Source organism: Dendrobates tinctorius, unplaced genomic scaffold (assembly GCF_039654945.1).
Source record: "Dendrobates tinctorius isolate UK_male_01 unplaced genomic scaffold, ASM3965494v1 ptg000016l, whole genome shotgun sequence".
NCBI lineage: Eukaryota > Metazoa > Chordata > Amphibia > Anura > Dendrobatidae > Dendrobates > Dendrobates tinctorius.
In genome coordinates, this window is record NW_027361684.1 from 86,349,851 (window position 1) to 86,362,594 (window position 12,744).

The 12,744-nt window shown below is 40.8% G+C and overlaps 1 protein-coding gene across 4 annotated transcripts in view; it reads right to left on the reverse strand.

Moving 5' to 3' along the window:
• The window catches only part of LOC141080642 (uncharacterized), an 869,999-nt gene that overhangs the window by 800,752 nt on the left and 56,503 nt on the right, over positions 1-12,744 (reverse strand). For all 4 annotated transcript variants that reach the window (XM_073566017.1, XM_073566013.1, XM_073566014.1 and 1 more), the window contains exon 3: positions 11,765-11,819. In XM_073566017.1, coding sequence (XP_073422118.1) covers positions 11,765-11,819 — 55 coding nt within the window. The remainder of the gene's footprint in view (positions 1-11,764; positions 11,820-12,744) is intronic.

The following is a 12,744-nucleotide window of genomic DNA, read 5'->3' on the forward strand; positions in this document are numbered from 1 at the left end:
GCGTCGTAAAAGTAAAACGGCGCTCACTCCCTTCCGAGCTCTGGCATGCCCCAAAACAGTGGTTTACCCCCACATATGGAGTATCAGCCTACTCAGGACGAATTGCACAACAACTTTTGGGGTCCAATTTTTGTTGTTACCCTTGGAAAAATAAAAAATTGGGGGCAAAGAGATCATTTCTGTGGAAAAAACATGATTTTTTTATTTTCACAGCTCTACGTTATTAACTTCTGTGAAGCACTTGGGGGTTCAAAATGCTCATTACACAGCCAGATAAGTTCCTTGGGGGGTCTAGTTTCCAAAATGGTGACACTTGTACCTAAACAGTAGAAACCCCCCACATTATGGGCTCTCCAAACGCGACATGGCGTCCGCTCTCTTCCATCCAATTTTATGTTCAAAACCTCAAATGGTGCTCCTTCCCTTTCGAGCCCTGCCATGTGTCTAAAGAGTGGTCTTCCTCCACACATCGGGTATCGATGTACTCAGGAGAAATTGCACAACAAATATTGTGGTTCATTTTCTCCTGATACCCTGGACAAAATTTAAAAAAATTGTGTCCGAAGTAAAATTTTTGTGAAAAAAAAAGTTAAATGTTAATTTTTTCCTTCCAAGTTGCTTCAATTCTTGTGAAACAGCTAAGGGTTAATAAACTTTTTAAATGCAGTTTTGAGCACCTTTAGGGGTGCAGTTTTTAGAATGGGGTCACTTTTCAGTATTTTCTGTCATATTGACTACTCAAAGTGACTTCAAGTGCGAGGTGGTCCCTAAAAAAATGGTTTTGTAAATTTTGTAGAAAAAAAATGAGAAATCACTGGTCAAATTTTAACCCTTATAACTTCCTAACAAAAAGAAAATTATGTTTCAAAAATTGTGCTGATGTAAAGTAGACATGTGGGAAATGTTATTTATTAACCTATTTTGTGTGAAATAACGCTCTGATTTAGGGTCATAAAAATTAAAAGTTTAGAAATTGTCTAAATTTTTGCCAAATTTACATTTTTTTCACAAATAAACACAAGAAATTGACAAATGTTACTACTATCATAAATAACAATATGTAACGAAAAAAAAACAAATCTCAAAATCAGTGGGATACGTTTAAGCTTTTCAGAGTTATAACCACATAAAGTGACAGGGGTCAGATTTCAAAATTAAGGCCTAGTCATTAACCTATAAAGTGACTTGGTCCTTAAGGGGTTAAAGTGGGATCCCACTAGGTCTGCTGGAGTTATATTATAAATTAAATGTATGACTTAATCCGGTTTATGGCCAGTCTAAGAGTTATACTTCCTTTGGTAATGGATCCGAATGATGATTTTGGACGGTTCACTAGTCTAAAAATAAACTGGCAGAAATCCATGTTATACCTGATGGAGAAAATAAAAATATGGGGCGCACTTCCTCTGTCAGTAGTTGGGAGAATCAAGGTGATTAAAATGAAAGTCCTCCCTAAATTTCTATATATGTCCTGGAACCTTCAGCCTCCATAGTCCCACAAAAGGTGTATGCCATGATCAACTCCTATTTAGTATCCTTCATATGGGGCTCAATCAACACAAACTGAAAATGACCACTGTTCAGAGGCCCAGGGATGAGGCAAGGGTGACACTCCCAGGCTACTTATCTTGCCAACTTCACTTTCTACAACACTGGATAGCAGAGTTGCCTAATTCTGAACAACTGGCTGTTCGATTGTGCAAAGCCTCCAAAAACAATTTTCAATTTAAAAACACAGTAGCTGAGTTCCCCTTATAGCATAAGAGTGCTCTTCCCAAATTTCTACATTCCTAAGATCCTCAGTTTTTATCAATCTTAGGGAGCAAGACACTGGCACAGGTATGTATATATCCAATATGTTTCAGTTTCCTTTGCTTAATTTTGACAGCTCTATCAAGTACCCAGACAGTTTTTCTTTAGGTATCCGTAACTGAGACATGCCCTAAATACCCAGTTCTCAGACACTGGAATTTCTCTCATATCTGCTGATTGGTATTCTAAGGAGCCAGAGACCCAAGCGGTTGATCTCCTTTTAATACACCCAATTACTAAGCAGGAGATGCTTATCATCGCCATTATTGGATAAGGCCAACCGGAGGATAGTAATAACCTCCCTATCAGAGAAGGTTTGGAGCGAAGCCTTAACCACCCCACAATATGTTTCACTGGCAATAAATAACAATTTAGTCCAAATATATATATATATATATATATATATATATATATATATATATATATATATATATATATATATATATATAGTCCACCAATGCTATGTAACACCTAGCAGGTTATATAAAATGGGTAACTCTACCACTGCAGATTGCTATTGATGTGAAGAACGGGCGGCAGATTTTATATACCTGATGTGGTATTTGCCTCCTATTGCAGACTTTTGGAAGGAGGTCATAGCTATCCTCATAAAGAGCATACAATCCTCTCTGTACCACCAGGGTTGTAGAGTCGGTAAGCCATACCTCCAACTCAGACTCCAAATCCTCAATTTCCCTGACTCCCAACACTCTGACTCCCTCATACATGGCTTATGTTTAAATGATAAATTTGCTGCAATAATCAAGCTATTAAGGTAGAAGAGAAAATATAGTTATTGGAAAACAAATTCAGAACACAAAAAAAACTTTAAAAAAATTGTAAATATGGAACATTTGATGCAGTAAATGGGAAAAAAAACTGTAATAAACAAAAACTTAGTCATTTGTGTAGTCTATGAATTTGTTCTGAGAATGTATCGCTTCCATCAGATCCTCCTTCACAGATGACCTCAAATCTGATCTACGGTAATTTTAAGGCTAGAAAACAACCTCTCTACACTAAGGCCTGTTTCACACTTCCGTTTTTTCAAATCCGTCAAAATCCGTTGTTTTCCGTAAAAAAACGGATCCGCCATTTTTTGCAGGATCCGTTTTTTTTGTCCCATAGACTTCCATTACGGTTACCGCGGATCCGTCAAAAAAACGGATCCGTTTTTTTAAAAACGGATCCGTTGGCATCCGTTTCCGTCAAAAAAACGGAAACGGATCCGTTTGGCGGACACAAAAACGGAAGTGTGAAACAGGCCTAACTTGGGTTGGTGGCAAAGCAGTAACCACAAGGAGAACATTTCTAACAACTTTGGGGTATAAAAGAATTGCCTCGTGCACAGTCAGTTTTGACAAATGGTTGAACTCTTTTACTTCTTTGAGAGCAAGTGAAAAATTTTTCTGAAATATGGTCAATCTGTTTGCTATGGTAGTGGAATCTTATCACTGCGGCAACACTTTGCCACCCACCAATCCTATTCAAAATTAAACTCATCTGATGAGGCTGAAGATATGGTAGCAGTATTACTGATAAGACCCAAGTCCTCTTGCTATTGGCAGTGCTGTAGCTCCCCCTAACTGCTAATTGCTGTTGATCATCCAGCAATATACGATGACTCGGGTCCACATAAACAGCTTCCAGAAAAATCTCTCTCCTTTGCATTGAAGCAGCAATGCCATCAGCGATTAAATCTCCTCTTTGGGACAACTAAAAACAGCAAGTTCTTCCACTCCTTTATTAAAATACTCAGTTTCTAATTTTTAGTCACTGTAAATGGGAGATGAAGCAATTCATTCAGCCACCTGTGTCCATTGACCTTCATTTAGTGTTACCTGAGGGTTGACCATGTCTACAAGAAAGGGTTTCAGCTCAAGCACTCACTCAATCATAAATAGGTGCTGCCCCACCAAGTGGCTTGATCTACAATTGCCCCCATTCCAGCATGTCTCTTCAAGATGGAATCAATTTTAGGGATCCTGGCAGTAAAATCCAATTTCCTCACTTTGCCAATCAGAGTTTCAGCATGTCCTTCTTGCAGACTATCTATTATTGCCAGCTGCACCAGGTGCACAAGACAGCGCATGTGATGAATATGAGAGTTTTGAAAAAGTTTCAACAAGATCATCTAATTCTTAGATCAGGACTAGTGTTGAGCATTCCGATACTGCAAATATCGGGTATCGGCCGATATTCGCGGTTTCGGAATTCCGATACCGAGTTCCGATACTTTTTGCATATCGAATACCGGAATCGGAAATTCCCATAATGCTATGAGACAGTTTGATTTGATTCAGCCAATGAGGAATCCTAAGTGTGGGCACATCCTATTAGGCACGTAGGCATGTTAACTAATGGCATGGCTGTGATTGGCTGCGAGGAGACCACCCAGCTGCTCCTTCCCCAGACATGCGCTGAACAGTGATCTAAGGAAAGTGAAACTAGTGAGGGAGGAGGAAACGACAAGTTCTCATTTCAATGCCAGAACACACACCCCTGGACGTTTATCTTAGAAGCAAGAGATGATATCTTGGAAACCGTGCAGACTAGCCACAGAAGGTAAATTACTTATTGTCAGCATTCTGCAGCCTAGATATGCACTGAGATTATGTGAAAAGCCCGGACAACCTGTTCTGTTATGTATTTCTGCCAAGTTGGATCGCCCGCCAGGGCTGGTGGGGTACTCGGTCCCGGGCCCGTTGGTTTCAATGGGAGATGTCACGGTAGCTGTGACCCGGTCCGTGGCCCTGGGCGTCCATTGTAAAAGGGAAATGTTGAACGTGTGGATGATGATTAAAGTTTATGAGTGAATGATTCGTGACGCCACCTGTGGTGTTCGACAATGAAGATGTTAAGCCGATGCTGCAGACAGATCCTCTGGGACAGATGGTGTGGTGCAGCAATGATGTTGTGGCCCTCCACAGGTAGGGTTGTAGTCCCAGGGCAGTGTAGATGGAGAGGTAGTGAAGAGACGTAGATGGTGCAGTGCCAGGCACAGAGATGTAGCAGTGCTGAGTGTGTTGGCGCAGGAATAACTGGAGGACACCAGGGCAAGTAGTTCCAAAGCTTTACTCACAGTCTGTTGTGCATACAGATGCCCGCAGCCGTGCCGTGTCCTTCGGGTCAGGGGCTCAGTCAACCTCCAAGCTAGATTAAGCACTCCGTTCCAACACTCCACCAACATGTGCCTTTTCTGAACGTCTCCCTCTATTGCTACACAACCCCATTAACATAGTCAATATCTTTGTAACTCCGAATGTCTTAAAAAAAAAAATTAATTCCTGCTATTCCATTTGATTGGGCTAAACCTCTATGCCTTTAATGTCTCCGCCACCTCCCCCAATACATTCTACATTATTCTTAGTTGTTTTCCTACATGTAGAATTAACCTACAAGGAAAGAAAGGGTTTATTTTAATTCCGATATTTCAGTCCCATTGACTTGCATTGGTTTCCGGTATCGGAATCGACGATATCCGATACTTTTTGGGTATCGGTCCGATCCAATCCGATCCGATATTTCCCGATATCGGAAGGTATCGCTCAACACTAATCAGGACTAGAACAAACATTTATAGAACATTTCATAATATTCCCAAATTCTTCTGAAAAAATATTCCGCACATACTGCACTGAACTACTGTACCCAATTTATTATATATTTTAGGAGTCGAAGTCGGTCCTTGTTATAACGACTCCCCCAAAATAGACACAGACTCCACCTCCACACCACTGTGTAGCACTCTGCCCTAAGGTGTGTTTATTGGGAATCCTTGATGAGAAGACCTTATCTCATTACCCTTGCACTCTTCTCAGGAAAACTTTTTTTTTTTCGTCTCGCAAGGCTATTGCCATGAGATGGATGGATAGAAGACTCATGCGGATTTCACACAGGATCAATATGGTAAAAATAGACATTGTCCTCAAAAATTTGATAATGTATGAAAGCCTTAGTTTGGTTCTTCTTTGACTCACATTAGTCCCCAGGCAATGAGGAGTATTCTCTCATGATTAAAGTATGTGATATTTGGTGCCTGAAATGAGTGTCTAATGCTTTTGGTTAAGATATTAGACCAATGGTATGTTAACGGTAGGGTTAATTTAGAAATACAATATTAATGAGCAATGAGAAATGCGGTTTGCTCTTTTGTTCTATGATGTATAATCTTCAATAAAAAGAGTTAAAAAAAACACTGACAATGTGAACTAACTGTAGACTAAAATGGTGCATCACAACATAAAAACGAGCTAGTTTATCCTGCATTTATGAAATATGACAGCATTGAACATGGAAATTCAAAGGAAAAAAAATAAATGTATGTTTTAGGGTTCACAGACATAAAGAAATGGAAGTAGTTGATGGGAGAAGTCCTAGGGTATAGAAGTAACTATACACACTAGATTAGACCTTCTACCAGTTCTTCTTGCAGTAGATGGTGAAGTGTTCTTTGGGGCAAATGCTAATAATGTCACAGGCAACAGACAGAATATTACAAAATACTGTTGGAAAACTCTGTCTAGTGACTGCTAAAGGTTACTTTATCATGGAAATCTTCTGGACAGCTGACAAATTGAAAGTTCAGTTAAAAATTAAACTGTATGTCTGGCCTTGAAATAAGCAGAATTATGTAACGTCTGTAACACTTATGGTAACTAGTGACTGAAAGAAGTAGTTAAACGTACATCAGAAATGGGTAAAACATAAAAAGGATGAAAGAACAGGAGTTCTTAAAGGGATTGTCTGACCTCAGAAAATAAGCAAGCACTTAATTGTAACTGCAGACTGCCGAATGATTGCAGTGTGCAAAGTGTACATAGTTAGGATTCCCCTGTATTCTTAAAGGGAATCTGTCAGGTGATTTTTGTGTAGTATTCTAATGGTATCCTGAAATAAGGCCTGGGCAGCCCTTTCAGGATATGTAACGTTTATTTCTCTATGTGGCACCGTTGTGTTTTTGTAAACCCTGAACAAATGTATTGTCGTGCACCCACAAGTCAAGCACGTGTAAATGTGAAATTAATATTCAGCCCTTTCCCTGCCATAATCCCACCCATCCCTCTGCACTGGCATCACTAATTCAGTCATATGGCCGAGTTACCGTCAGATCTCCTGACCTGAGCGGTACAGCATGTATTTCTACGCAGCTGTCATTCTCCGGTCAGGAGACCAGATGGCCAGTCCGAGGATTGTGGTGTGATCCTCGGACATACGGCAGTCTGACTGAATCAGTGATGCTGGAGCAGAGTAATGGGCGGGATTATGGGAGGGGGAAGGGGTGGATATTTAATTTTCAATTTGCATATGCTTGACTTGCCCGCATGTGACAATTTGTCTGGGGCTTACAGGAACACAACAGGGCCACGTAGAGAAATAAGGCTGTGTGCCCACATAAGCATTTTTTAAGCGTTTTTTCCATGCAAAAAATGCTTAAAAACGCATACATTAAGCATCCCATTCTTATAATGCATTCTGCAATTTTTGTGCTCATGATGCATTTTTTTATGCAAAAAAAACGCATCGCGGTAAAAAACGCAGCATGTTCATTAATTTTGTGGAAAAAAACGCATTTCCAACTATATTCTATGAGAATGTGGATGCTCAGGAAAAAAATACATAAAAAATGCGCAAAAAAATGCATTTTTCCTGGGAAGGAGTCCGGTTTTTAGTCAGGAATTTTCTGCATATGTGGGCACATAGCATAAAGGTTACATATCCTGAAAGGGCTGCCCAGGCCTTATTTCAGGATACTATTCGGATACTGGGAAAAAAAGAAAAAAAAAAAATCACCTGACAGATTCCCTTTACCTGCATACCAACTGGTAGAGTAAGGCTAGAGTCACACTAGAATATAGCATGGGATGCAAGAGAATTGGATGCGATATGCTAATGACCCTCAGGTTCCTGCTCTGCTGTGAGCTGAGTGTCAGCGCTCTGTGCTTCTATCCTATCACAGGAGACCGCGACGTCATCACAGGTCATTGCCGCAATGCATCCCTGGGAACGGCACCTGCCGGCAGCATTGCGATGATCGGGAGCGCAGGCATGGGACGTCGGAAGGTGAGAAAAACACCATTTTTAATTTTTTTTTTTATTATTTTTAACATTAGATTTTTTTTTACTACTGATGCTGCATAGGCAGCCTCAATAGTAAAATGTTGGTCACACTGGTCAAGCACTATGTTTGACGAGTGTGACCAACCTGTCAATCAGTTCTCCAAGCGATGCTACAGATCGCTTGGAAAACGCTAGTTTTTCCACAGGAAAATCGTGGGAATTTAAAATGCGGTTTTCCCGCGGAATGGAATTCCGGCGGGAATTCCGTAACGTGTGCACATAGCCTTAGGGTACTAGGTAGAATAGGGAGGTAATAAATCTACTGTTAGTGTCTCTCTGCAGTTTGTATGATACACACAGCTCTGCTACATGCACATGTAGACACACACACAATTGCTATATACGCAAATAAACATATACATACAATAATGTATATGTTTAGATATAAACAAGCGCAATAAAACCAATTCAGATCTAAAAGAGACATGTTTGTCATTGTCATCTTTCCAATACAGTCACGCTACAAAGAAGTGATGAAGATATGGTTGTGCATGAAACCTAGATAAACGGAGACGTGCATTCCCTCATTGTACCTGGTGATATCTGTAATGATTTCTGTATCGCTGCAATGTGTTTGTCTCTGATAATAATGATAACCCAGATTTCATAACCTTCCATTACAGCATTTACGTGCAAATAACAGTATGCCAGACAGGTCAAGACTGGGTTGTTTGGTTCATGGCCGGAAAACCTTTGTACAGTAGATATGAATAGTCTGCCATTTCTTGGCACTTTCCTGCTATTGCTAATTGTCTGCTACACTGCCATTTCTCCCTAGCCATTCACCCTTCTCTCAAGTTGGCATACATTTGCTTGCAAAAAAGAACTATTTATAGACAAAATAATTTTGAAATTGTATAACATCTTTGAACTGAAATGATCATCTACATCATCTCTGAAGGCCCAAGCGCTTTCTTAAAAAAAAAAAGATTACAAGAATAATTGTTAGAGTGTCTGTCCGGTTATAGATTATGGATGACCTATCCTGGGTTTGATTTCTGTGGGATGTGAAGTTGTTTTGTTGGCACCATTTTAGGACACGTTTAACTTTCTGTCCTCTTTTTATTTGGATTTTTGGGAAGGCGACGTGGTCAAAATACAGTTTTGATTAAAATATTAAAGGGAATATCTCATCAGATTTTTGCTATGTAATCTGAGGACAGCATGAGGTAGGGGTTAAAACATAGATTTAAAGGATGTGTCACGTGTCAAGCTATGTGCTGTTTACTTACAATGACGGTTTTAATGCCTGGTGATTATCACTGTCTGGACTTAAGCAGTGCTTGCTAGTCTGACTCCGCCCCCTACTATGATAAGCAGCTCACTGTCTGTAGTCGATGTAAATACAGAGCCTGTGAAGGCGGTGTGCTCAGCTGTGGTGTGGGCATTGCTAAATCTAAGAACTTTAATCATGTCACAACTATTGCACCAAGTAAATTAAGTGATATATTGCTGTAGTCAGGGTCTATTTGCCTACATCATGCTGCTCTTAGATGAGGTAGCAAAAACATTGTGACAGGTTCCCTTTAATCATATATAATATCAAGATATTTCAAGGTTTTAAAAAAAGGCTCAATCCTACAAAGATAGTAACTGGCGTGCAAACATGGCAGACACTGGTGCCATGGCCTACAGAAGGCCCCTAAGTGTCATGACAACACCATCAGCACCCTGTGATCTAGTCATAGCTAATGGGTGAAAGAAAGGACACCCTCAATCCTCTGTATGACAGCTTCATCTAAGGGGTTGCACTGTGTCACAAAACTATGGCTCAGTCCCATAAATCTAGTGTGCACACCCACCATACATGTACGTTGGATGTCACTCAGGGGTTAATACCTTCCGCATTCATTTGTTAAATTCTATACCTGACCAACTAATATATAAAGCTCAATGTGTGTGCATGTTTGTATGTGTGTATGTCCGGGATTGGCATCTGCACCGTCGTAGCTACAGCCACAAAATTTTGCACAGTCACACGTCTGGACCCTGAGAGAGTCATAGGCTATGTTGTGAGGTGAAATTTTAACCCCACGCGTTCCAATTCACCAAACAATTTTGCCCCTATCTACATAATGGGGAAAAAGTTAAAGGAAAAGTGTTGGAGGCAAATTGACAGCTGCCAGATGTGAACAAGGGGGACTTAAAGAATGAGAGCGATGGCGCCAAAGAGTATATACCGTACAGTTGCTAAGGTGGGGCACTGACATGGGATACTCACCACACACGGGGAAGTGAACACACACACAAAATGCACCACACACTACCACGTGCTTCAACACATATATCACCCTCAGCACACATTTCACCACACATACACCAACCTCGCCACATAAAAGTTGAAAGACAAAAGTCGCCACTCAAAACTCGCCACGCTATCCCAGAGCTGTTTAAAAGATGAAAACTGAGCTGTGATTGGTTGCTATCAGCAACAGTTTTCTTTGTAGACAGTTGTGGTAACTGAGGCCCATTATTCTTATCATTTCTATAGTGTTATCGTCCTTCTGTAAAGCTGGAAATAACACAATTTATTACCGTGCCAACCAGACCACCCTCTGACACAGACTGCAGGGGGAGCCCAGTATCACACAGGATAGGATTAGATACACGGCTCAGCAGTCAGTATCACACAGGATAGGATTAGATACACAGCTCAGCAGTCAGTATCACACAGGAAAGGATTAGACACATGGCTCAGCAGTCAGTATCACACAGGTTAGGATTAGATACACAGCTCAGCACACAGTATCACACAGAATAGTATTAGATACATGGCTGAGCAGTCAGTAACACACAGGATAGGGTTAGATATACGGCTCAGCAGACGGTATCACACAGGATATGATTAGATACACTGCTCAGCAGTCAGTATCACACAGGATAGGATTAGATACATGGTTGAGCAGTCAGTAACACACGATAGGATTAGATACACAGCTCTGCAGAAAGTATCACACAGGAGAGGATTAGGTACACAGCTCAGCAGACATTATCACACAGGATAGGGTTAGATACACAGCTCAGAAACAGGATGTGCCAAAGGAGAGGGCATTTTCATTCCAAGAATTCCACTCATTCCATCTGATTTGTTTTTTGATTTTAAACGCCTCCAGTTTCCAGTTCAACTGCTATTTGCAATGTCCATTAACAATGCTCAGGGACAGTCCTTGAAAGAAGTAGGAATCGACTTGCAATCTCCATGCTTTTCTCATGGTCAACTTTACATGATCTGTTCAAGAGTTGGAACTACCAAAAATCTGTTCATCTTTGCACCGAAAGGAAAAACCAAAAATGTTGTTTATCAAAAGGCTCTTGAATGAGTTGAAAATAAAATACTATCAATACTTGGGTAATCGTTTAGTTAATTTGTGTTGAAAATCTGTAGTGTTGAATATATGATGTGAAAAGTTTTTATGTGTAATATAATCATTATAATTTGTTATTACTAACCACAGTTGGTTACTATGCCCAGGCAACGCCGGGCTCTTCAGCTAGTATATTAGATAAAATAGATAGAATGCAATAATAAAGCAAATTGAACTTTCACCAAAGAATTACTCAAGTGCAAGAATGACAGCTGTGTATATCCTGACCATTATGTCAGCTGCCGGTTCTTGATGATATTCGGGGGAAATTTCTCAGGTGAGATATGACATTTTCCCCTTATACTGTAGTAGAATGAAACCGTCTCTGAAGCTTCAATACAGTTTGGACTTAGTGACTGTAAAATGTAGTCAGGTTCCCCATTTATTCATCAAACATGTCTGAATGTCATCTTCACAAATAATAACGAATAACGATCCGTAAAGAGAAACTTTAATAAGATCTGTACCTGTGCTAACGAATTGTATTTTCTGAACAGCCAGATGACGATCAGCATGCAGAAGCTGTAATACAGACGTACCAGCGGTTACCACGTGAAGCATTTGTAAAGACCCTCTCAGCATGAACTGAATTTCTTACAAAATAGCCTATATTCACTTATACCAGAATGGAAGCCGGTCTCAGAATACTGATGGTCTGTCCTGTTTATATTTGCTGTACCTTTGTTATTCCTCTCACATTCATAATTTGCAGCAAACCTGACACAACTATTCAGAGCACCGCCAGATACAGCAGATTCTGTTGTGAGGGTATATACCACTATAGTCGCTGCGTGAGCTATAACCACATGGGAAAGCAGCACCTAGAATGTAGACCATAGTGTATGGCGGTGACCTGATAGCGTCATTCAAGAAATGAATATGTCAGCATAAGGCCTCTTTCACACATCCGGTTTTTGTCATCCGGCACGATGCGGCAAAATTTTTAATAACCGGATCCAGCACCGGATTCGGTTTTGTCCCATAAGCTTTCATGGTCGCCGCATCGTGCCGGATGGTTATGCGTCGTGTCCGGTTGTTGCCGGACACGGCATAAATTAGCCGTCCGGCATCTGCAAAAAACGTTCCCTGCAACGTTTTTTGTCAGCGCCGGACCGGCTTTTTCCACAGCGCATGCCCGGACTCTGTGAATGTTAACCCCACAAGTGCCCGGCGAGAGAGAGAGAGATCTCTCTCTGTCACCCGGACACTTGTGAGAGATCTCTCTCGCCGGGCACTTGTGGGGTTAACACTCACAGTGTCTGGGTGAGAGAGAGAGATCTCTCTGTGGGGTTAACCCCACAAGTGCCCGGCAAGAGAGAGAGATTCTCTCGCCTGGACACTAAGTGTTAACCCCCATGTCTCTCTCTCTCCACCCCCCTCTCCCCTCTTCATTATACTTTATGAGGGGGCTACATTATATTCTATGGGGGCTGCATTATACTATATG